We start from the raw sequence: 26,582 nt of genomic DNA, 5'->3' as shown, positions 1-26,582 counted from the left end.
AACCTTTAGAGGCAATCACTGCAATCAAACTTTTTCTGTAGCTCTCAATGAGACTTCTGCACCTGTTAACAGGTTGTTTGGCCCACTCTTCCTGAGCAAACTGCTCCAGCTGCTCCAGGTTTGATGGGTGCCTTCTCCAGACTGCAAGTTTCAGCTCTTTCCATAGATGTTCGATAGGATTCAGATCAGGACTCATAGAAGGCCACTTCAGAATAGTCCAATGTTTTGTTCTTATCCGTTCTTGGGTGCTTTTAGCTGTGTGTCTTGGGTCATTATCCTGTTGGAGGACCCATGACCTGCGACTGAGACAGAGCTTTCTGACACTGGGCAGTACGTTTCGCTCCAGAATGCCTTGATAGTCTTGAGATTTCATTGTGCCCTGCACAGATTCAAGGCACCCTGTGGAGGCGCAGCAAAGCAGCCACAAAACATAACCGAGCCTCCTCCATGTTTCACTGTAGGTATGGTGTTCTTTTCTTTGAAAGCTTCATTTTTTCGCCTGTGAACATAGAGCTGATGTGACTTGCCAAAAAGCTCCAGTTTTGACTCATCTGTCCAAAGGACATTCTCCCAGAAGGATTGTGGCTTGTCAATATGCATTTTAGCAAATTCCAGTCTGGCTTTTTTATGTTTTTCTTTCAAAAGTGGAGTCCTCCTGGGTCTTCTTCCATGGAGCCCACTTTCGCTCAAAAAGCGACGGATGGTGCGATCAGAAACTGACATACCTTCACCTTGGAGTTCAGCTTGTATCTCTTTGGCAGTTATCCTTGGTTCTTTTTCTACCATTCGCACTATCCTTCTGTTCAATCTGGGGTCGATTTTCCTCTTGCGGCCGCGCCCAGGGAGGTTGGCTACAGTTCCATGGACCTTAAACTTCTTAATAATATTTGCAACTGTTGTCACAGGAACATCAAGCTGCTTGGAGATGGTCTTGTAGCCTTTACCTTTACCATGCTTGTCTATTATTTTCTTTCTGATCTCCTCAGACAACTCTCTCCTTTGCTTTCTCTGGTCCATGTTCAGTGTGGTGCACACAATGATACCAAACAGCACAGTGACTACTTTTCTCCATTTAAATAGGCTGAATGACTGATTACAAGATTGGAGACATGTGTGATACTAATTAAAGAAACTAATTCGTTTGAAATATCACTATAATCCAATTATTTATTATCTTTTCTAAGGGGTACCAACAAATGTGTCCAGGCCATTTTAGAATATCTTTGTAGAATAAGCAATAATTCATCACTTTTCACAGCTTCTTTGCCTTATTCTATGACATACCAAAGGCATGCAAGTATACATGATAAAACAGCTTTTAATTTCATCACTTTTCAGGAGGAATGAAGCATTATTTCAATGAGCTGTAAGGGTACCAACAAATTTGAGCACGTCTGTATATAACAGTATTAAAATAGGTAAAATGTAGACGGAACAGAATGCATTGTGCAGATGACTTTACCAAGCACGCTTTACACAATTATTATACCAAATTGCTTATTTAAAATTATTTTTAGTGTTTAAATACAAAGCACAGACTCTCTATTTGTATTTCATTACTGAAAGTTTATCAATGTTCCAAAAACTTAAGGCCATGTTTTACTTAACATGTTTAAACTTAAAAAATAAACAAGTACCATAACAAACATTATTGTAATATGATACCTAAAACACAATAACACAATATATTCCTAATAAAGTTCTTACCTTGTTTACATTATTGTCTATATACTGCAGTTTGAGGTAGAAGCTACATCTGCATCTTTTAAGTGGATGGAAGCTGAAAGTACTTTTTATAAACACCCTTTTGTTATATCAACATAGTACTAGTATAATTTTAATAGCAAAACTATTTATCTTACATATTTAAATTGTGGGAAAACCTCAACGTTTCTAGAAATATATATTTAAGGGCAATTCTTAGACCTCCCATTAAATTTGCATTATGCCACATTCGCTCTAGCATTCAAGAGCACATTTTAACATGAAAATTGGAAGGTCTCAAACCTCCACTGGTAAAAGTAGACTTTGGGATGAAATTGTTGTAGCTCTTCTTCATATGCACGCCAATTGATAGATACTTTTAGAATGACTTCGATTTTAGTAAGCAATTAGCCATTCCTTAAAATCAGTAAAAGGATAACACATGCTGTAATACGTTCTGGTTAGTAATTGTTATGCACATCTCTGTCTGTGATTTATTTGTGCATTATGGACAACTGAATGACATAATTCCAGTATATATTTTTGCTGACCAAAAAAAAAAAAAAAATTAAAACCAAGCTGTAACAGGGCGAGCAGCCCTGTACATTGTTTATTTATTTTTAGATCGGGGTCTCCCTCTCCGCCCCTGTGCAGATTGTTTTGTATTGTTTATTTGTTTTTATTGTATTATATTTATGACGGCGAGCGCCGTATGTTTTATTGTTTTGGTTAAGTGACGGCGTAGCCGTTTGTTTATTTTATCCTGTTTAGTAATGTGGATGGGAAGCCCCATCCACAACATAATTAAAACTCGTGCAGAAGGTGGCCATCTCCCGAATTAATTAGGTGATTTAATTTGTTGCTAATCGGGAGATGGTCACCTGTTATAAAAAGCCTGCAGCTCTCCAGCTCGGGGTGGGTGTCAGAAGGAGAGAGTGTGCGAGAGGAGTGGCGGAGAAATGAGAGAAAGAAAGTAAACATAGGAACAGTGAAGGCAATCTGCCCAGCCTGACCTGTGTTGCAGTTATTTTGTGTTCGTGATTTGTTTTTGTTTAACCTTTTATTTTCGCTCTTTGAGCAAAGTGTTTTCTGTTTGAATTTTTTATTTATTTTTTGTTTGCTTTAAATAAAACGGCGCCCGCGCCACTGCACCATACCTTTTGTTTTTTGTTGTGTCTTCTTCTGCCGTGACGTCAGACCACTTGTCCATTCCTGTCACACAAGCTTTAAAAAAATATGGAGTCAAGTGTTTGTTTCTTTAGAATTGGTAACGTATTTTGACACGTAGATATCTGGCTCATTTAGCAATGTGTGTTTAAATTGTACCAAACTGGTGTTTTCTTAATTTTTATTACAATATGGATCCAGGGTCGGATCCCTTTAGTAAAACCGGTCCCAGGGTAAAATCCTCTGATCTTTTTTGTAAGATCCCAAAGGTATCTTTAATGTCCACAAGACACAGGACCTCACAAACATCACAACACACATGCCACCGAAGCAGTTTCCGGTTCCTAACAGTACATGTACAATTTAGAACAATTATTTGGGCAACCCTTAAAAAAAATATTGCTTTTCTCATATTAAAAAGAAAACTACTAACATAATGTTACCTTGAATAGGTTTGAGAAATTGAACATACCCTGTCTTCAGTCAGAAATATCAAGCACTGTTGGTCTCATTCTTCAACACTATGTTTCGGAATTGGAACATGCTAAGAAGGTAGTAGTTTATTTCTGTTATTTTTCTTATATTTTGTAAAATAGATTGTTAAACAGTACCTGGGAATTATTAGCATGCAAAATGTGTGTTTTAATAGCATATTGAACTGATACAAGTTCTAATGACAATGGGCCAGATTTTCAAAGCTTTTTTTTTTGTGTTTACTCCTTTTTGAAAAGAGAAAAAACTGTTGTACAAACCCCAATTCTAATCAAATAAACTGAAGATGACAACTAGAAGAGGGAGGAGCCCTGCACTTTAAAGGTTGTTCCATTCCACAGTGATAGAAATGTATCAAGAGTTGTTGCACGTTTTGACAAGGGTCGAATAGCCTTGAGAGAGGGACACTGCACCTTTAGGAAATCGTTGTTTATTTCATACACATTTCTCCAAACAGCTCTATCAAGCTAACAGAGAGGACCCACCTCTGGCCCGAAACATGCCTCCCGTTGCTGGGAAGATACTATGGGTGCGGCAGCTCTTTCGAAGAATACAAGAACCCATTGACTACATACATGTAAGTCTTTATCAACTTTTGTTTAGTATCTAGGTCTCTGGGCACACTAATCATTGAAAGTGCTTGGCTTATTGTTGCAAATGCAAAGCTTGAACAAGGTACTTATTGTTTTTGTACTGTGGTGAACTGATCAGGTGGTTTTACTCTTGAACGGATGCTTTTTTGAATACACTAAAATGATTTAAAATTTGCCCTCCACCAAAGGAGATTATTTGTGATCAGTTTTTTGAAGTGACGTTTGTTTTTCCTTTATTGTGTTTTTTTCTTCTCCCTAGATTACTTGTTTTCTACTTATTTTTGTCCATCCTGTAGCTGTATTAATTCAGAATCGAATTGGGTACATTATACATTCACAAAAAAGGGTTGAAATTAAATTTTGACATAAGGACTTGGTAATTATAAACATGTGCAAGCATGCTATTTTCAATCCTTATAATATGAAAAGAAAAAATATATTTATAGGCTGCTGTTGGTGTCTTAAACAACTGTCTAGAAAGGCTTTATAAAACTTGATCCATCAAAACATATTTAAATATATAACTGGTGTTAAAACTTTGTGAATACTTTATGTATCCATATATTCATTTTAGCAGCTGAAAATGTGTAAAAGGGGTCTGGATTAATAGTACTTGTACCTAAACAGAATCTTTTATGATTTACAGAAACATTCTGACATCCTGTCAAGTGCAGAGGGCAAGGAGGTAGTCCAAATGTACAACAAGGCTGCCTATGTGTTTGTGGAGTTTGAGGTTCTGTACCACAGAGCCTGGATAAAAGAGATCTCACAGATACAGTATGGCAAGTAACAAATAAAACTGCATGTTTTTCAAGTCAGGAAACACTTGCCTTTCTTTTGCTCTCATTGACATAAGAAAGTAAAAACTTTAGTACTCGATCACTATAAATGCAATGCTAGTCCAATGATGCAGAGTAAAATGTGTAAGATATTGATTTTTTGTAATTTGTATTTAAGCCTATGCTTATTTTGAGCTTTTTTGACAAAATATGTTAACCATTTACTATTCATGCAGCATTACAAGCTACACTGTTGGTCCGTCACCCAGAAACTGGGAAAATGTTGGTTAATTTTGACCCTAAAATCATTGAACTTGTGAGAGAGACAAAATGCATGATGACGATGGGCCTAGAAGTACCTGAGCAAGCAAGGCGTTTGGTGAAAACGGAGAGCACTGTGAAAGCCAACCGATTCCGTCTGGAGGTAAATTAACTTGAAACTGAAGATGCAACATCTCAATTGATGCTTGCCATTTGAGTAGTAAGCTTCACAAATATTTAAAATGTTTGTGTCAGAGTTTTGGAAATAATTAAATATGTTTCCCTACCCTTTTCAGCAACTGACAAAATTAGCATTTAACAGAGTCAATAGTTTCCATATTTTACATTATGCATGTTTACTCCAATTTAGCTAAATATATCTTTCACAAACAGGACACAGTTTATCAAGTTATAAGGTTCATATCGTCTGCTTGAGCTTACGCACATTGTTGATGATTAATTACATCCACATTTTAATTTTTTTGCATTTCAGTCTCTTCTCTACAATTATGACATGACCTGTCAAGGAATTCCCACAATGTTTGTTAACCTGATGGCTTCAAAGATTAAGAAAGTGGGTTATATCAATTCAGTTTCTCCAGTAGTAGATTTTTTGAGTGGATTTCTTTTCCCCATACCTTAATAACTGTATTGATTATAAATTCTTAAAAAATCTAATTTTTAACTGATTAATTAAATGAAAACGGTCTCTTCATAGTGGATTTATCCACTCTCCTTCTTCACACAACCTAAATAATGTAAAATTAACATGTACTGGAACCACGTGATAGTCATTTATATAATTCAGAATAACATTTTAACGTGATGATCGTTCATAGGTAGTGTGAGTAAGCTAAAAGAAACTACAGTCAATGAATACACATTAGTCCTTTGCTATTTTTCTATAACATTTCATACACTCATAAATGTGCTTTTTTTGTGTAGGTTGAGTCAGTGCTCCGACATGGACTAACTATATTAAACTGGTCATCACTCATCCTGGACAGTTTCTTCCATAAAGTGGATATGGCCATGACTGATTTGAACCAGCTTTTAAAGAAGGTATACAAGTTTTTTCTCAGACACCTCAGATCTTTTGAAAAAATATAAATAGCAGTTGTTATATCACATAGTAGAGATTGTGTGTGTGTGCGAAGTAAAGTAGTGTTCATCTCAAGTATGCAACCAAGATGACAGCCCCCAAAAGATTATGGGCCCTTGTGGCAAAGTGGTTTGCAGTGTGCAGGTGTAGTGGTGATGTGATTATGAAACAGAAGACAGACAACAAAGTTCACAATCAAAACAGGTTTTATTTTTATAATCCTGGTCTGGTGACCACAAAGAATAATCCCAGGCAAATACACAGCAATGTGTATTGCACTGTTCCAGAACAATGGGTTCCAGTCCCAAAATAATAAGACACAGTTTGTAAATAATAAACACAGTAGAACACACACAAAGACACACACGTTCACAAGTCTAGAGTGAGTGCTATAGTGCTTGTGGTGTAATACAATTTATCCGTGTAGAGTGGTGTAGTGTTGTCCGGGTTTAGTGCTGGCCTTAAGCGACAGCTCCGGATCGTGTTAGCCGTCTTCGTTTACCCATTACACTTCTGGCGTTTAGGGCAGCGACGAAGCTCCTCCATTCGTGTCTGTTTCTGGCAAGTCTTTCAATGGTTCTCCAGCTGTGCCCCAGGTTTTTCAGCTCAGCTTCCACAGCTCTTTGCCATGTTGTTTTCGGGCAACCTCGTTTTCGTTTGCCTTCAGATGTCCATCTTACTGCTATTTTGATGATGGAATCGGTTTCCATCCGAAGCACATGGCCAATCCATCTCCAACGCCTCCTGGTAATGATGGTGCTCATATCTTCTTGGCTGCACTGTGTGAGTAGGTCTTGGTTTGAGATTGTTCTGGGCCAAAAGATACAGATAATTTTTCTGAGGCAAGTTGTATGGATTGAAGACAGTTTGGACATGTCATACTCTGTCACGCTCCAGCATTCTGCACCATAGAGTAGTGTTGAAAGTACACAGCTCTGATAAATCTTGAGTTTAGTTCTGGCGTTATATTTTGATGATTTCCAACAACCTGGCGAGGCGTCCTGGGAGGGGCAGAAGAAGCAGAGGTTAAGTATCTGTCCTGTTGCTGGTATGGCAACAGGGTAGGGGCAGCATATCTACCCCAGCTGGGGGCCAACCTTGGCCTCCATGAGGGGGAGGTAAGGTTGCCCATTGGGGTCGGCGGTCTAGGAGGTCTCAGTCCCGGTCCCGGTGGTGGTGGAGCTGAGAGAGGAGGTGGTGCTCGGCTGCTCCGTTGGGCTGGAGCGGTGAGTAGGCCGGTCTTGGCAGAGACCAGGGAGTCTTCGAAATCCTCGGCTAGTTTCAGAGCTGGCAGCGACCCCAGGCAAAGCGGAGCTGGCAGCGATCCCAGGCGAAGCGGAGCAGGCGACCCCAGGCAAAGCAGAGCTGGCAGCGACCCCTGGTGACAACGCGCAGTCATCCCCGAGCCAGCACAGGGAGCCCCTGGCCCAGACGGCGGCAGCGGACCCTCGGGAGGCAACGGCAGCAGCAGACCCTCGGGAGGCAACGGCAGCAGCGGACCCTCGGGAGGCAAACTCGGCAGGGGAGCCCCTGGCCATGAAGGCGGCAGCGGGAGCTCCACTTCTCCCTTGTGCTTTGTAACTGGTGGCTCCCCAGGCGATGCGGAGCAGCAGGCAACCCCAGGCGATGCAGAGCAGCAGGCAACCCCAGTAGGCGGTGGAGGTGGAAGCGGTAAGCAGTCCTCCCATTGCGGTGGAGGAGGGAGTGGCAGGTAATCTTCGGGCTGTGGTGGAGGAGAAACCAGGAGGTAGTCGCCCTCTGCTGGTGGAGGTGGGAGCGGCAGAGGCAGCAATAATTAAATAAATTAATACATAAATTAAATTAAGTTTTTTTAATTGGGTGGGGTTGACAATAATTATTTTCAAGTACTTTTCACTTTTCTGTATATACAACTCCAAAATTATTCCACAGAATAGAACTCTCACAAAACAGCTAGTTGCTTTTTTAAACAATTAGACTCACACAGCACACAGGCACCGCCGCAACAGAGACAGTGTAACGCCCACAAAACCACCTGTTTTCTCATTATCCAATGATCCAAATAAACATACAAAAACGTTTTATACTAGCGTCATCGCTGGGCTTCTGGGTGGTGTAGTTTTCAAAGCAATCCTTTATTTTTATAGGAGAATAACAGCGGTAAAAGTTTGTGCAGTTCCCAATGCCTAATTCAGCGATTCCGTCCGTGATTCTGCGATTGTGTAAAATCAGTAGCCCTAATTATTGTACTATGTAGCTCCTCTCATTTTTTAAAGAATATAAAAGAGAGAGGCCCTTAAGTTAAAGCACCTGTTCTTGTCAGTAAGTTTCGCCTCAGTTGTTAAAACATAGATTCTTGTACAATGAAAATCCAAGTACCACAACAGATAAGTTTATCCCTTGGTGAAACTCTCTATCTTAAGCTAGAACAGATGTAAATAAGGTAGTTGGCTACAGGCAGATTTAGGGGGGCCTGTAGGGTTGTCTGATTATGTCAGCATTTTGCAGTTCTCTGAGTATGTCTTTTAAACTAACACAGTTTTTTGGCAATAATATTTCTGCAGGGAAGCTTTTTAACCTATTCGACTAGTACATAGCTTTACAGTAATATTCTTGCTTTCCAATGTTCTGGATGATTTTCCCAAATCTTCAGTCCTCCCAGCAAGGCTGGAATTCCTTGTCCGTCCATGATTCTGCGATCATGGAAAATCAGTAGCCCTAATCATAACAACTTTGACTTGCATATAGAAAGAAAAACATGGAGTGAAATAGCTTGCATCACTTGATTTTCAAGGTGTGGTATCCGAAGTGTAATCAACAAGTACAGAGAAACATCATCTGTAATTGACAAACCCAGGACTGGAAGACCCAAAAAGGATGAGCAATACTTGAAGATAATATCCTTAAGGAATAGAAAGAAGACAAGTGTTGAATTGACAGCGGAACTGGCAGAAGGCACAGGTGTCGTTGTCAACAGTCCAAAGCACCTTTGACCATTGTTCCATAGTCCATTTTCTGTTTTTGTGCATATTTTAGCCTTTTAGCCTTTCTTAACAGATGTATTCTTACTGCAACACATCCTTTAACCCTTTGTGGCCCATTTATTCAGCGCGTCTCAGACGCGTCCGGTCCAATTTATTTTCACACACGCAGTTTATTTTAGACGCGCTGTTTAAAAGTATTTTTTTCACAGTAAAACAGGTTTAAAAGGCACTGCATATCAACAGGACACTTAGTACTGCATCTCCAGCCGCGCCCCACCCCTTGTTCGCTGTATTTTTCACATACCTCTTCATAGTCGTGCATACCGATAAATCATCTCTTGATCATTCATTTTATCACCAAACTCCTCAATAATGCGATCCAAGTCATTATTTTATTACTATAATATCTCAAAAAGCTCTGCAAATGCCCGTGACATTCTTTGAGCGCTGGATGCAGAAGCAGCTGTCTTTTTTGTTTATGTCCGTGTTATCTCTGTGGTGCCTGGGCTATTTATTTTACTCAGTTCCCCCCCCCCCCCCTGCCTTTTTTTTTCCAGCTTCCCTCGGCTCCTATCGGTCTCACTCGGCCATTGAATGGAAAAAACGACTAGAGACCTGTGTTTTACGTCTTTTTGATGATGTTGGACGGTCCGACATTGGACCGGAAAAGGAAAATTGTAATGTCGGACCTGGTCCGACATAAGACCACAAACGGTTAAGTCCTGATTTCAAGAGTGACCTTCGTACTGTTGATTTGACCACATTTTTTTTTTTTCTTTTTTTGGGGGGGGGGGGGGGGGGGTGGGTTTACTTCACAGTAAATACTAGCGCCGGCATTGGTCTCCGTGAATTTATTTTGTTAGTTATTTCTCTCCATGTTTCGTTTCTTTATTGTTTTTGGCACTGTAAAGTGTTGAATAATATTTCCTGATTTTTTTTCCATTTCACTAACTAACAGGTAAATGTCATCTTTGTGGAAATTTGTTTTCTTTTTCTTTTTGGCTGGTGCCATAGTTGCATCAAGGTCGAAGTCTGCAGAAGCCATAGCTCGATCCTATTATATTTGCCTACTACTTCTTCCTGTTCACTATACCGCTCATTTATCTTTGCCAGAAGGAAGTTCTAAATCTTGACTTTCTCCATTGTGAATCTATTTATAATGAAATTAAAATTCTGATTTCTCCTGTATATTGAGCAGTAATTTATGCTGTTCATAAACTTGCGGTTATAATACGGTAGTTGTTCACTAGAAAGAGCTGTTTAGTACATCGCACGCAAAAATTCTACGAAGGAAGGAGGCTACGAATTCTCAGTATAGACGAACACATAAGTAATATTAGTACATAGAGCCCATTATCTTGAACACAGTAATACAGTAATATTCTTGCTTTTCAATGTTCTGGATGATTTTCCCAAATCTTCAGTCCTCCCAGCAAGGCTGGAATTCCTTGTCCGTCCATGATTCTTTTAAACTAACACTAACATTAAACTAACTTTTTGGCAATAATATTTCTTCTTGTAGCTTTTTAACCTATTCTAAACTAGTACATAGCTTTACAATAATATTCTTGCTTTCCAATGTTCTCTGAACCATATTACCCAGTGATTTTCCCCAAATCTTCAGTCCTCCCAGCAAGGCTGGAAATCCTTGTCCGCCTCTGCTCGCAGAGGTTCTTTAAAGGTGACCAAAGGGCCCAGGATCCATCGCTGCACATCACAAGTGTGGGTTGCAGTCTCTCTGCGGGATACTTGAACTCTGGCAGCAGGTTTCCCAGCTTTGCATTCTAGTTTTCCTAAGTGAGCCCATATTATTTTATGTGATTCATCACATCTCATACTTTCAATTATCTTTACATTGTCTGATTTAACATTTAAATTAGAAAAGGGTAATCCTTGTGGATCATTGCATTCAAACAGTATTCTACAATGCTTTACCTATGTGAACATGCAGGGCATGATTTTGGTACTGCTTGTGGCAGCCCAGTTCTCCACTTTTGACATCCACACATTGATCTGGGTGTATGCAAATATGTCCCCCTTTTCAGGGAAAGTTTCCCACAGGGAGTAGTAGTCCTGCACCGATAACTATTTAGTTCATGCATTTCAATTTGATCACAGAGGGCTATTTTATTAGGTACCCCTTCCGTCCAAAATGTCTGAGTGAGCCAGAATTCACTATTTTTTATATCAGAGGTTTCCCAAGCCTCATTTTTCTTGTGTGTATTTTAGGCAAAAACAGTACATAAAGTAGACACATAAATTAGTTCGAAATAAACAAAGTGGTCAAAGACACATTTTCGTAAAGAACTAATGCTTTTTAACAGTTAGAGCTAACTAAACAAGCGAGTAAAAACTGTCAAATTTAACTTAAACACTTAAATGAAAAATAACAGAGAACAGGATCACAACATAAAAAATAAAATAAAAACGTTGCTCACTATACATTACATTTCTCTTGCAAGTTTTGAGTGACGTACCTGTGACTTTGGGTAGGGTTACTATTTGAAAGCTTAGGTTGTGTGCACATGCAAATCTGGACTTCTTGCTGTCAAAAACTTTTTAAATAGGGGCTTGTCACGGATAACACAAATAAATTTAAATAATAACAATAATACAAAACAACACACATAAACACAGGGGCGGGGTGTGCCCTGTCACTGCGCTCAAGAGCAGCTGTGAGGATTTTTCATTTTTTGATATTTAGAAATCCCATACACCAGATGAATATTTGTCCCAGCACTACCTTATTACCATGTTAACATGGCCTTTTTAACATGCAGTATTTTTGACACTGGTTAAATACATACATTGATATAATAACAATAACTTCATATTATAGGATAGCCTATTTACATTTGAGCTGAACACATTGCATACAATATTCCTGTTTTCTGACATTCCTAGTTAAAGCATCTGTCTTGTTCTCACTGATCAACAGTTGTCACAACTAATGTTGTTTGAAATATTAGATTATTTCACTTCACAATCACAATTACAATCCTTTTTGTTGGTCCTGCATATTATTTTAGCTAGGTTTATACCACTGGCTTTAGATATCCAAACACTGTACTATGCAGGTGAAAAGGATAAATGCATGCAGCAAGGTATAATACAATTCTTTGTTGATCTCCAGGTGAAGGATATGTGTGAAATGCATATTGAAGCTTTGCTCCAGGATATTTCAACCACTGTACTTATAGACCTGCCTGAGGACGGTCCTTCCACACTGGAGGATATGCTTTCTAAAACTGAGGTAAAACAATAAAAGTGATGTTTAAATTGGTTAAATTACATTTTAGGCTTAGTTATCGGATTTATTGATGTGAACAAATATATGTATTTTTAAATTGTATAAATAGAGCTTGAGGTTTTTGTTTTTAACCGTTAATAACTGACGAACGCCCCCGAAGACCTATTTAAAAGATTTAGTTTATATTTTTTTAAACCAAAAAACGTGGTGTGGAAGGGTGGGGGTATTCACTGACACGGGAGACAGAAGACTGTATTTGCAAACACCGCACAGGTGCCCAGTTCTGTTTCTTTTCTTTTTTATTTATTTTAGCCCGCAGAGGGCGCTGTTGTCTGTGGCCTTTATACCGGCAACGGTAATCAGGACCACAGGTATAGGCAGGCGCACTCACAGGTGCTCAAAATAATAATGAAAACCAAAGGCGAAATGAAAAAGGAAAATAAAACACAGTAATAAAACTACAAAACAAAAGTGCTACTTACTCGGTGCCCCCACTGCCCCTATGCCGGTCAGCTCGGGTCTCCGTCCTACGCTTCGCTGTGCACTATACACTAGGGTGGCCAATGTTCCCCTATCACTACACATGTCCCCTCTGGTACATAACCATATGTTTTCAATGAATGGTTTGTATAAGGCTGGCTGTCTTCCTCAGCCGAGCTTGCCTGTTTTGGTCGCTCGGTCCAACCACTGGCGTTCTTGCCTGGTCAATGTTTACACTGGCCTTCTCAGCCAGCGTCTCTGTGTATTCCCAATCACGGCCACCCGAATGCACAACCAAGCGCAGTAGTTATGGGCCGAGCAATCCCCCAAGGCCCGCCTCTCTGCCACTCAGAGAGAGGGAAAGCCAACACACCCTCTTCCCCACCTCTCCATGTCATCGCCATGACTGACAGGTGGATCTTACGAGGCTAATGCCCTCTTCCTGCAGAACCACGCATGTGCCAGATAGTTAGCACAGATCCACCCCTGTTACATATGGGTTTTGGCAATATATTTTAAATAATGTCAATCATTACTACTCTCTTTCTACATAAAGAAAATGGCTTTCAGAAGGCAGGCAGTGTGCAAAGACATTGCAACTGACCAATCATCAATTTTGTGCACTACGTAATACATGTCATTTGTGTCAATAAGTAATTTGCTTAGCAACGGGCTTAATGACCACAAACACAAACAAACCAGCAACATGGCGTTGCGGTTTTATTCAGTGATGAACGACAGAGTTATTGTAAATATAAAACTGCTGTACAGTTATGCTTCTACTAATGCATATTAAAGTTTATCTTGTGTATGACTGCTTAATTATCATTATTAGTATTATTATTATAGTTACATAAATATCAAACCTTAATCAGAGTACCATGATGAATGTTTAATCTTAGGAAAAGAGGAAATAACTTGTGTACTGAGATTAATTACTACAGTACGCTATAGTCATACGATACGGTGGGCAAAAAAAACAAAACATGAACTGCAGTGTGATAGATACGGGGGCGGTAATGGGTGTAAAATTAAATCTGTTACTTCTCGCAATTCTCGGATTCAAAATGCAGCCACAGTTCTACATTGCCAGAATCCTAATATGGACATCCTCACTTTAACACAGTAAGTTAACATTTGTGTATGTATGAGTGAAACGTACATTCAGTGTATTATAGAAACTGTAAATTGAGGTGTTTGAGTGGTTTTATTTTTAATAACCGAAAATCACTGATTTTGCCAAATAATAACAAAAAACAACCCCCCCCCCCCGAACTGAACAAAAAATTAAAGCCCTATGTATACATAACTACTTATTTTTAAATTGTCACATTGTAATATTTTTAGCGCTTTATTTTTATGATTTTTAAAACATTTAATGTGTTTTATCTGTGGGCTGAACCAAGAGAAATGACCAAACAGGGGATTTATATTGGCAGCTCTATATATTATCACACAGGGTGACATGAGTGCATGGAATGTCCTCATTCGGTGAATATTTTTTTCTGGAGTGCTCAGTTTTGCTCTGGTCACATAACCTGGCACTCCAAGCAAGCCTGGCCGAGAACCAGCTACTGTACTACAGTGAATGTGAAAAACCCTATTGCCGACACAAAAATATAGCAAAGGCAGGGTTTTGAGTAAGTAAACAGAGCAAATTATTCTCTATTCTGCATTAATTCATATTTTTCTTCTTCAGATTCGTTCAAAGGAGTGGGCAGAAAATCTGGATCATAAAAGTAGACATGTAGAGGCAGCTGTGAAGGAGCTGATAGACATCTTTGAAAAAATCTATGAACCAAAGGAAAAAAAGAAAATTCCACATGACATTATTATAGCAGGTGAAAACAATGAGTTATGAAACTCTTTTAGGACCTAGGTGTACAGAGAAAAAATAACCAAGTCCAAACAAATTACTTGGTGGGGGTGGGGGGGGAATGCTCACTTGGTAAAAGTACAGCCGTGTGGTGTGTAGGGTGAGGAGAGCGCAGTTTGCGTCTTGGCTGTATGAATTTGACTGTCAAAAGGGATTGTCACATTGGCTCTAGTGCTTTCGTGGGTTAGGGAGTCAAAATTGACAGAGACAATTTCTCCTTACCGTGCTGCAATGGACCCTACTGGCAATCAATTAAGATCATTCACCAATTAAAGTGAGTTAATGAAGTGTATGTTTGCAGGTGATTCGCTCGTGCTCCCAACCATACACTTTAAACAATTCAATCAGAGCATCAGCATTGTTGCAGGAGAGTGCATTTACATGTGTTCACTTCGGAGGCTACAATAGGTTCCGTCGCCTGCTGCAGAGGCAGAAGCCTCAGGCCAAGCCACAAGCCCTAAGGGTTTGCTGCCACAGGCCCAGAGCCCCTTTTCAGGGAGCCATCTGGAGTATTGGCGTCAGTGCACCATGGACATCTGGCTGTTTTCTACCGTTCAGACCAGATACTCCAGTCTCCATCGCATGGCACACGAGAACCTCTTCTCACTGCGGGCAGTACATCAGCCTGGGGTGATAAACTGGGCGGCGGGCCTCCTCTCAACAAGGGTCCCAGTGCTTCAGAGTGGAGGCTAACCCCAAGGTGGTGAGCCTCATTTGGGAGAGGTTCGGGAAAGCAGAGATAGATCTCTCTGCCTCCCAGGAATCAACCCACTGTCCCCTCTGGCTCTCCTTAATAAGAGGCAGGGACCCGCTGGTGGTAGATGCCTTGGCACACCAGTGGACGAGACAACTGTTATATGCCTTCCCACTGCTTGCCTTGGTCCTGCTGTGTCTGGAGAAAATCAGGCAGGACCGGGCCAAGATGCTCCTAGTAGCACCTCATTGGCCCAGAAGACTCTGGTTTTAAACCCTGATGCAACTCCTAAGCGTTCAGCTGTGGAGACTGCCCAAGCACCGTAACCTGCTCAGTCAGGCACAGGGAACCATATGGCATACCAACCTATCGAGTATGTAGCTCTGGGTCTGGCCCCTGAATGGCTGCATTTGAGCCATCTGGGTCTGTCTAATAGGGTTACTGACACCTTACAAAATGCCAGAGCAGCATCCACACGTTCCTACTACATATACAAGTTAAATCAAATTAAATTTGTAGACGACACAAAAATAGGAGGAGTGGCAAATACTGTTTCAGCAGCAAAGGTCATTCAAAATGATCGAGACAGCATTCAGAACTGGGCAGACACATGGCAAATGACATTTAATAGAGAAAGGTGTACTGCACGCAGGCAATAAAAATGTGCATAATAAATATCATATGGGAGATACTGAAATTGAAGAAGGAATCTATGAAAAAGACCTAGGAGTTTATGTTGACTCAGAAATGTCTTCATCAAGACAATGTGGGGAATCTATAAAAAAAAGGCCAACAAGATGCTCGGATATATTGTGGAAAGTGTTGAATTTAAATCAAGGGAAGTAATGTTAAAACTTTACAATGCATTAGTAAGACCTCATCTAGAATATTGTGTTCAGTTCTGGTCACTGCATTACAAAAAGGATATTGCTCCTCTAGAAAGAGTGCAAAGAATGGCGACCAGGATTATCCCGGGTGTAAAAGGCATGTCGTATGCAGACAGGCTAAAATAATTGAATGTATTCAGTCTTGAACAAAGAAGACTATGCGGTGATCTGATTCAAGCATTCAAAATTCTAAAAGGTATAGACAATGTCGACCCAGGGGACTTTTACGACCTGAAAAAAAAAAACAAGGACCAGGGGTCACAAATGGAGATTAGATAAAAGGACATTCAGAACAGAAAACAGGAGGCACTTCTGTACGCAGAGAATTGTGGGACCCTGGAACCAACTCCCCAGTAATGTTGTTGAAGCTGACACCCTGGGATCCTAAAAGAAGCTGCTTGATGAGATTCTGGGATCAATAAGCTACTAACAACCAAACAAGCAAGATGGGCCGAATGGTCCCCTCTCGTTTGTTAACTTTCTTATGTTCTCCTTATGTTCTTAAGTTAAGCGTCTTTCAGACGTGGTGTCTGCCTCGTGGGTTCGACCCTTTTCCCATGGCAGTAATGCTGCAATTTTTGCAAGACCTGTTTGATGAGGGGAAATCCCCCTCTACATTAAAGGTCTATCGGCTTGCCATGTCAAAATTGACTCGATCTCCCCAGCAGCTCAGCTTCCTGGCAGAACATTTTTTGAAAGGGGTTCAGCAGCTTCGTCCACCTATGAAGGACATTGTTCCTCACTGGAGGTTAAACATGGTGCTCAATGCACTCTTGAAGCCTCCATTTGAGCCCATGCATTCAGCTGAGCTGAAATATTTATTGCTCAGGCGACAGTTTGCTTGCTGTCACAAAGCGGGTGAGCGAGATGTAGGCATTCTCCATAGTGAAAGCCTGCTCAGTACCAAGCCTGCCTTTTACCAAAGACTCGGAATTGGAGGCTTACTTCCACCTCCTTTCCAATCTGACAGGAAGCTGCAGCTCCATACGCTCTGCCCAGTGCGGGTCCTGGCGTACCATGTTGACAGGACGAAAAGTTGGAGGCAGTCCATACAATGTTTTTGACTGCTCTGGGATGAAGTCCCATGGTCAAGCCCTGTCCAAGCAGAAGCTGTCCAAATTGATATCAGACACAGCCTATGAGCTGGCCAACTTGGCCCCTCCAGAAAGCTCACTGCCCATTCCTCCATGGGCATGGCAACTTCGTGGGCTTTATTCCAGGGTGCATGTCAAGGACATTTGCAATGCAGTGGTGTGGTGTGGGCTACTCTCCACCTTTACTAGGTTCTACAGACTTGGGTCGCAGATCCTCAAAACCCTGGTTTTGGAACTAGAGTGTTAAGGGCAGATTCTCAGTATTGGTATTGGTTTTGGTTATATTTCTATTTCAGGGAACCAGGGTTATGTTAATACCCTAACGTTTTCATTCCTTAGCATATTTATTACCCAGTATGTACAGCACAGAAGTCAGGGCTTAATTTCAGTAGTATTTCCAACCTTAAGTATCTAGTTTGATACAGAATTTTGAATTCAGACCCTTATGCAAACAACTATTCTATATTTATCATTTTGGGTAAATCTGAACTTACATATACATGTTTTATGTACTGAATTGTTAAACCAATTATTCTTTTTTTTAATAGGAACTAAACATTTAGCATTTATAGAGGACATTGACATATCAAATGATGAAGAGATTTATGTTGATGAACATCATGAGGTTGAGAAGGAGGATGAATTTGAAAAGGTGAAGTACCTGGTGTAACCTTAATACATTCCCATCCTCCCAACCCTTTTGTGATTAAGTTATGCAGGCTTGTTATGCACTTTGCTGTATTTCCCCATGGTCCATTCTTATGGTCTCCATCACTAAGCACTAAGCTCTTTATATCTGCTACGTTTCTAAATCCAAAGAGAAGATTGATTAAGGTGTTATATTCATATTAGAATAAGCTACTGGCAGAATTGATGATGGATAATGATACAATGGGAACAAATGCAGACATTGTAGTCTTAAAAATGTATTTCAAGATTAAGATCACTCCAGACCCGGCTAATGTGCTTTCTGATCTGACTGGTGTGAAAGTGCTGCTGAGTCCCCGACTGCTCCTTCTCAGTGACGACTCCCAAATTAACGTTGACCTTCAGAAGCGTAGACTTTTGTTGGCAGGTCTAACAGCAGCTAAAAAGTCAATTTTACAAGGTTGGATAGAGACTGAGATACCCTTAGATCGCACTTAGTTGTTCTCACTCACAGATATTGTGCTTGTGGTGAGAAGTACAGCTAGATTACACCATGCCAGTGTAAAAACTGTTTTATATAGGCTATTGCATACATATAATATGTGATTATTATTATTTTGGATTATTAATTAATTTTGTATTCCTGTTACTGTATCACTTTGTATGTTTTAGAGCTCCCACTATTCATTTGTATCCATTTGTTCTTGTATTACTTTATTTTCTGGAAAACACATAAAAAACAATTGTTAAAAAAAAAAAAAAAAGTATTTCTTAGCTTGCTAGCAATTGGATTTTCATGAATTAGGAGAATGAATACTTGAAATTAAATCAAGCATTATATTGTAAATCTGATTTTCTTCCAGGAATGCAAGGAGGTTTATGCATACTTTAGTCATCAGTTATTAGATGCATTACTGAAAGCCAGCCGTCTGTCTCTGGATTCTCTGAAAAGAAGGATTTTTGTCTCTGTGTAAGTCAACTCCATTGATGTGTACTGTATATGAGATGGAAACACATTAAGGACCATATTTAAGTTCTTTAGGATGTCTTTAATAGTGGTTAAATGACTAAGGATGGCGTGTGAGTGAATCCTCAATAATTTTAAACTGTCAAGCAGAAAAGTTGTTTTCTGTTAATACAAAATGTGTGTTCACTTACCAGCACTTTGACCATCCATATGAATAGCAAATAATGACTAGGTATGAGGCACCCACAGGCCCATACAAAAGGAATGATATTCCTTGATAATGTAAGGTTCCATTTCATTTGCCAGTGGAGATATTGGTGATGAGGTATTGGGAGACAGTGGGCAAGATAATAATAATAATAATAATAATAATAATAATAATAATAATAATAATGCATTTTATTAACAAGTTGTGCAACTTATAACTATTATCTATTTTCATTATTGCTTACTTAGATGAATAACAAGACATGTTTACTTACGTTGGGTTAAAGGCAGCAGCAAGAGCTTCCATACTTTTCTTTTTTTGCTTATTCCAATCCTCTCTCAATACCAGCAACAGCTAATTCACCAGTTATATTTAGACAATTTATTCCTCCTCGTTTGAGGTCTTTTTCATCTCCCTTCTTCTTTTCCCTTCTTTTAATTTTGTTCTACTAGCACAATCTATCCATTGTTTTCTTATTTCAGGTACAGTTCTCTGCTCCACCCGTAGAACATTTACTGCATCCGTGATTATCTGCTACTTTTTTTTCTAGTCTTCGTTAGTTAAACTTCCAGACAACTTGCCAAATAGAACAGATTTGTGTTGGCCAACCATTTCTATAATTGTATGAATTTCTTTGGAAAAAATGTTTTTTCTTTGCAACGGTGCCATTGTGTAATTACCTAATCGGTCACTGGGCTTTAAAGTGGATTACCGAGTAGATCGCTAAAGATTGATCGCAAGCGATTACGAAACTCATGCAGCTATGACCTCTGCGTCCTCGCAACCACATCACAATCGCAGGACTTTTATGAAACAGGCCCGTGGGCCACAAATTGTAATGTAACACTGCATCTAATAAATGCTATTATTTCTAGTATTTATCTGAGCTGTTGTCTCGATCATTGAATTATAAATATAAATCTGCACCCACTTGTAATTACTTTTTCCATTTTCTTGTTTTGGCAACAAAATGTGTCTCTTTCTATTGCCAATAATATGATATTGCGATGTTGCCTTGTCTAGATTGTTGTGCTTCTCTTAGTTCAGCCTTGTTTTAGAATTTGAAAAGAACTTCAAATGACCCAGGATGAACTTTCTTCCACTCAATTAGAACAAAGGTTATTTACAGAAAGTTCTCCATGATAGATATTCTCATGTCTTAATACCTAAATGTAACAGGGATATGGATCCATTTATAAATACAATCAACGTGTGACATTTCAACCCTGTGTTGAATTCCCATGAAATGACACAGTCCTCAAAAGCAGTACATTAAATATTATGTACTTGATTTTAATGGTACATTTGATCTTTTTTAGATTCTTTTTTCACTATTTTTATTTTCAGCTTGTCTGGAAGAAAGGGCCTTTTTGGCCATGCAAGTAAACCAGAGGAATTCATTACTTTTTTAAAATCAGAAATACACTTGGCTATTCCTAATGTGGTAAGAATTTCTAACTACCAATAGTTACCATAGAACTATCAATCAAATGTACAGTGCATGTGTAAACTGTTTGCACACTATAGAGTGAGTAGGGGCTGACTGAATTATGGACCACTTCTTTTAAAAGGGCAAGTGCCTGAGATTTAAATTTAAGAGGTTGACTCATAATTGGTTTGTGTGAATACGGTACATAGGATACTGCATAGTAAGCTGTTTTTACAACTGGTACATTACTGATTTACTTTTTATATTTTAATAAACAGAATTAAACTAAAAATAGATAAAAGAACACAAGTTTAAATAGATCATTTTTAGTAGAAGTAACATCAATCTTATTGACTCTTTAAGCTACACAGCACACGCAATGCTATTTCTTACAAGGCAACAGGACCTCATAATCATTCACACTAGAGGCGATGTTATATGAATATACTGTATTTTATGAATAGCCACTGACATATTTCCTGATGTTCTCCTTCATAGTTTTTTTCATTCTGTTTTTAAATTTTTAACCAAAAAAATTGTAATTTGAATGGCCGTTGACATATAGATCAGAGTTACTTGACATGAAATGATGATTTCATCTGGGGTGTAGCAGCTTTTACCATTGTGCTTGTGCAGGTGATGTTGCCCAGTCTGGATGATATACAGCAAGCAATCAATCGATTTGTCCACCTAATTCTGGAGGTGACCCGTGGCGTGGCACAGTGGGGACAAGAGCGAGTGATCAAGATAACTATACCGGAGGAGAATCTTAACACAGCCAAGACAAGTAAGGAAGTTTCACTTGTATAAAACTGTTTACGCCACCCAGTGACTTTAACAACATCACACTCACATCACCGTCATTGGCTGGGGTAACATCTATGATTGCTGTGCCATTAATTCTGTTATACCCTGGCCATGAGATAACTCTGACATATTGCCACCATTATGAACTGCAGCAAAAGTAAACAACAATGATGGATAATTGCAGGGTTCAGCATTCAGCATGGCCCGACTACCCATGGTTGGTTCGGAGGAACTGTGTGACATGGAAGAGGGCCAATTTTTAACTTGTACAATTAAAAATGTTAACATGGAACCCTGTATTGTTTAACTTATTGAAATTAATATACAAAGCGACTGCAGCACATTTTTGGAGTAGAGTGATGTACAGCCAAATGTGTTTATATATACCCTGTGTACATTGATTATTCTGTCATATCTGTTTCTTTAGAATTGGCGGAGGAAAATATCCCTAAAAGGAAGTTAAAGAATTTCTATCATAGCGTAGCTGAGCATAAAGACATTTCCAAATTGGTGATGTTACTCACCTCCTCTGTCAATTCCTTGAGAAAACCTGCCAGTGATGTTCTACAAGAACTCCATAAATTCAAGGTTGTCTGGGGGGAGGACAGAGATGACAAGGTCAAGGTATGTAGCATAGGAATAACCCTCTCACTCGTACACAAATAGATCGTCGGTGTCCTATTCTATGACACAGTAACAATTTCAAGTAGCTATTTCACGTTGCTCCATTAATATCTTTGTTAAAGCATTTTACATGCAAACAACATTACATTATTGATATAATCTAAAATAAAACATCCTATAGAGTCATATACTATATAGTTTTTGGGCTGTTGTGTTGTCAGACCCTAGGAATCAAAGGATTAAGAGCTCTGAGAATCCAATAGCCTATATGCTAAATATATACAGGAAGTATGCATGACATGAGCAGCCTGTAGTCAGCCATTAGGGATGTATTTTTTTTTTTTTTACTGTAAATCTCATGTCATTTCATGGTCTAAAAATAGGTATATAAAGATACTTCACAATTAAACATAATATTTATTAAAGCAGAAAAAAAATTGTCGCATTCAAAATTGATCATTTTCTCTAGTGTTATTATACACCACATGTTCCTTAATATGTAAATGTTTACCTGCAAAACAGTAAATGCTAAATTGTAGAATATTTAGTTTTTTATGTCCACCTATTAAAGACATTCTATTTCCAGCATTAGTGAATTATCAAAAAAAATGCTGCAAGAAATGTCCCCTTCTTGTACTGGACAGGGCGATCTTAAGCAGAAATATTTCCAATGTTTGATGCAGCCAGTGTCTTTTTCGTTGAAGACATTTTAATGAACGCGTGCAGCTCTTTACCGAAAGAAAACTAACTAAACCGGCTGCCAGGTTCCTAAATGCAGTGTAACAGGTAGTGCATCAATAAGGCAAACATTTGCTGTATTTATTATAAGTGATAAAAAAATAAGTATATTTACACTATTCCTTTAGAAATGGGAATTTTCATGGGGAACTACATATTACATGGCAATGTGTTAATTTTACGGAAATTGTGAAATCTATGATAGCCATGAAAAGAATACAGCCTTAGACATAAGGTACCGATTCAAAAAAAGTATTTTGAACAATATCTGGAAACATGGGGCCCAATATTCAGAAGAATTATGCGCCTAAAGTGGCCATGTACCTGTCTAAGAGGTAGGTGTACTAACATACCACAGTTAGAATTTTCATTGTGACACTTAGCAAAGTATACATTTTGTTGTACGTACTAAGAGAAAATATGTTAATGAAAAGAGCCGCAATATACTAATTTAAATATTTGTTGCGTCTTCTTAGCGAGGTCTCTATTGCGAGAGTCGTGAGACATTGTTCAAATAAATAGCGGGAGTTGAGTTGTGGTTTGCTGCAGCAGAGGTTGCCTGAAGGATAACGTCCATACATGCAAGGGTGCAAGAATCAAAATAAAGGGCTGATCACACTACAGCGTTTATTCGCTGCATTTTTTACGTCTGACTGTTCGCTCTGATTTTTTTATTCAGACTAAAAGGAAATCAGAATTCCAGGTAAGCACTATTGGTATGTTAAAACAAACACACTGTTTTGACTACAGGTTTTCGTTAAATATCCGGGTGTAGCGTCTAGAAAGTGCATGCCACGACCAATTATTAAATATAGACTGAACTACAAAACAAATCATGTATCTAATTATATCCAGTACAGCATACACAGGTAAGTGGTATTGTATTTATGGCAAATTAAACTAAAACGGTTTTATGTCAACCATGTATGTTAGAGTGTTAGTATACATGTATTTTTCCCCAATAATGTAAAACACTGTCTGCGCTGTCTGACATTACATCTACGTTGACAGTACATCTACCTGCATTTACTGTATTGTTAATTAAAACAAAACCAAAAAAACAAAAAACATCAGAATGCATCGAAATCATTCCATTTCATAGTCCTAGCTGTACTTCTAATTTTGTTTACACAATTTTGTTGCCAATAAAATTGTTTGAGAATATTTGTTATCAATAACACAATTTGAGATTGTGACAGAGAATGAATGAATCTTGGTTATAAATCTCCCTCCCAACCTGTAAGGCCGCTGTGTAAAGGGAACAGAGTGCCCCAGACTGGATGGTCTGACAATTCATTCCAGGGAAAGGTGGAAGTCGGCCATCTAGAAAGGGGGCGGAGCTACAGTACACCAAGTCATCGCCCCAGAAGGGAAGTGATGTGGCAATTGCGGATCGGAGGAGAAACGGTTGCACTCGCTAACCAAGGGGGCCTGACTGACTGTACAAAAGGGCACGTGGCTAGACAATCCGTTCCTTTGTTATGGTTAAGAGCGAACCGCTGAAGGTCCACTATAAACGTTTGCTTTGTCGTGTCTAATTATACTTGTTTGTTCTTGTTACTCGGTGCACGAATAAATTGTATTTCACCACTTGCACATTAGCACTCACTGTGGACTTGTGATCGTGTGTGTGTCTTGTGTGTGTCTAATACTGTTTTTATTATTTCTGGACTGTAACCCTTGTTTAACAGTGCAATACACATTGCTATGTATTGCCTGGCATTATCATTAGAAACAATGTCAAATTAAACATTGTTTGGACCGTGAACGTACGTGTTTGTCATTACTTGAGCACCTCAACACCTCTACACCTGCGCACTGCAACCCACTTGGCCACAAGGAGGCAGTGTGGTCCAATGGTTAAAGTCCAGGGCTTGTAACCAGAAGGTCACCAGTTCAAATCTCACCTGTGCCACTGACTTACTCATTGTGTGACCCTGAGCAAGTCACTTAACCTTGTGATCCATTCTGCGGATGAGTGTAAGTGACTCTGCATATAATGCACAGTTCACAGCCTACCTCTGTAAAGCGCTTTGTGATGGTGGTCCACTATGAAAGGCGCTATATAAAAATAAAGATATTTTATATATATATATAAAACTGCAGTGTACAAAAGTTCTTAACAAATTGATGAATTTTAAGTGTCACAATTGCGTGCAGCTTTCATACATCTCATTATAATATTTGAGAACCCACATTTGCACTATCTCCCCCCCCCCCCCCTTTTTGCGAATTTATGCAGGAACCGTAAACAGAAACTGTTGCCGCAAACCACTCCCTAAAAAGTTGCAAATATCATTTCACCCAAGACTCCGACTCGTTTGTGACTGGTTTGTGACTATTGCGACAGCAGCAACACTTTAGTACACCTACCCCATAGTGCCTGAATTACAGTAGCTTTCAGAAGAATGATCAATTAATCGATTAAACTTAGTTTATCAATCAACTGCACTATGACTTGGTTCAATTAACTAATAGGAAATACGTTTATAATATTTTTTTTATTTACGGTCTGTTTTATATTTTTTAAAATAATAAAATCTGATACTTTCTACTGTTTGGATGTCATTCCAAACACTAACCTTATTTGGTAATCTCCAAACACATAGGCCCCCTAGTGATAGCAGTTGTATTAGTGCTATTTTACACATGGGCATCTTGTGTTCCAAATGTTATCAAGAAGTAGCCAAACACAGTATGGATTTGTAAGCAGCATTACTGTTGTTAAACTACACTTTTATACGTGTTAGCCAAGGATTATTGTACTTATATTTAATCTACCTTACTTCCTTTACATATAATTGTTATCTTTGTAGAACACTATTTGCCAGGATTAGCCATTAGAAAAACTGCATGCTCGCCAAAAATGTCATATGCCAATTGTTTAGTTTAAAAAATAATTGATGACACAGGGAGTGTTGAATGGAGTGTTGTTTAATCAATGTGTAAGATGCAATGGCTTCCAATACACATTTACAGGTAAATGCTTTAAAACAGTAATCTAACATATTAAATAATTCTCTGAATGTTTTATTTTCAGCAATTTATGGCAAGCAACCCCAGTCTGACAGAAATAAAGTCAGAAATTTTGCATTATGTCAGACTGGAACAAGAGATTGAAGAAATCAAACCCACCATAATTTTAGGATCAATAGAGCTGTTTACAGGTAAATACAGACAAATTATATTCAACTGTTAAATTAATACAAATAAATTATAACATTGCTAGTAGCTTACATCTATACCATTGTAGCTCAGGTTTGATAAATCATTTATAATAAATACTACAACACAGTCATATGCTATTGTGAATGTACTGGTATAGAGTTTACTTTATTAATTAGCACAGTATGAGAACAAAAATAACCTGCTTTTAAATTTGGTAATGTAAGTTTTTATCACTTAAAGGGTACATAAGGACCTTTTTATTTTATTCTGTTACATGTTCCCATGTGTTGCTACAACTATTTACATAAGGTGTGTGTATTGTTTTAATTATTATAATTTTTTTTTTTACATTTTGACCACTTTTTCAAACTTTTACATTGCATTCCCTGCCTCAAAATGGCTTCCCATTTTGCCAAATGGAACTCTCAGAACATACATTTCCCATCATCTTTCATTTCGTAACATTAAAGTGTGCCACAAGTTTGTCCAGTTACAGAGAAGGCCCAAATCCCTTTAAATTAGCTGGGCTGCAGATTCAGAGTCCACTACTTCCCCAAGTTTGGTATCATCTGCAAATTTGACAATCTTGCAATGTGTATCTTGGTCCATGAGGGTCCAAGTACAGACACTTGTGGTAACCCACTAAGTACA

General features: G+C 38.8%; 1 protein-coding gene across 1 annotated transcript in view; it reads left to right on the top strand.

Moving 5' to 3' along the window:
• Window positions 1-26,582, top strand: part of LOC117411206 (dynein axonemal heavy chain 8-like) — a 166,428-nt gene that overhangs the window by 14,555 nt on the left and 125,291 nt on the right. Inside the window, exons 14-27 of the mRNA XM_034018497.3 lie at window positions 3,324-3,423; window positions 3,821-3,940; window positions 4,603-4,738; window positions 4,972-5,159; window positions 5,490-5,570; window positions 5,942-6,058; window positions 12,195-12,314; window positions 14,491-14,632; window positions 17,891-17,994; window positions 18,854-18,960; window positions 20,525-20,609; window positions 21,231-21,389; window positions 21,840-22,025; window positions 25,804-25,930. Of these exons, the coding sequence (XP_033874388.2) occupies window positions 3,324-3,423; window positions 3,821-3,940; window positions 4,603-4,738; window positions 4,972-5,159; window positions 5,490-5,570; window positions 5,942-6,058; window positions 12,195-12,314; window positions 14,491-14,632; window positions 17,891-17,994; window positions 18,854-18,960; window positions 20,525-20,609; window positions 21,231-21,389; window positions 21,840-22,025; window positions 25,804-25,930 (1,772 nt within the window). The remainder of the gene's footprint in view (window positions 1-3,323; window positions 3,424-3,820; window positions 3,941-4,602; window positions 4,739-4,971; window positions 5,160-5,489; window positions 5,571-5,941; window positions 6,059-12,194; window positions 12,315-14,490; window positions 14,633-17,890; window positions 17,995-18,853; window positions 18,961-20,524; window positions 20,610-21,230; window positions 21,390-21,839; window positions 22,026-25,803; window positions 25,931-26,582) is intronic.

Source organism: Acipenser ruthenus, chromosome 6 (assembly GCF_902713425.1).
Source record: "Acipenser ruthenus chromosome 6, fAciRut3.2 maternal haplotype, whole genome shotgun sequence".
Classification (NCBI taxonomy): domain Eukaryota; kingdom Metazoa; phylum Chordata; class Actinopteri; order Acipenseriformes; family Acipenseridae; genus Acipenser; species Acipenser ruthenus.
Note: the sequence above shows the minus strand (reverse complement) of the source record. Positions and strands in the feature narration are given on the sequence as shown.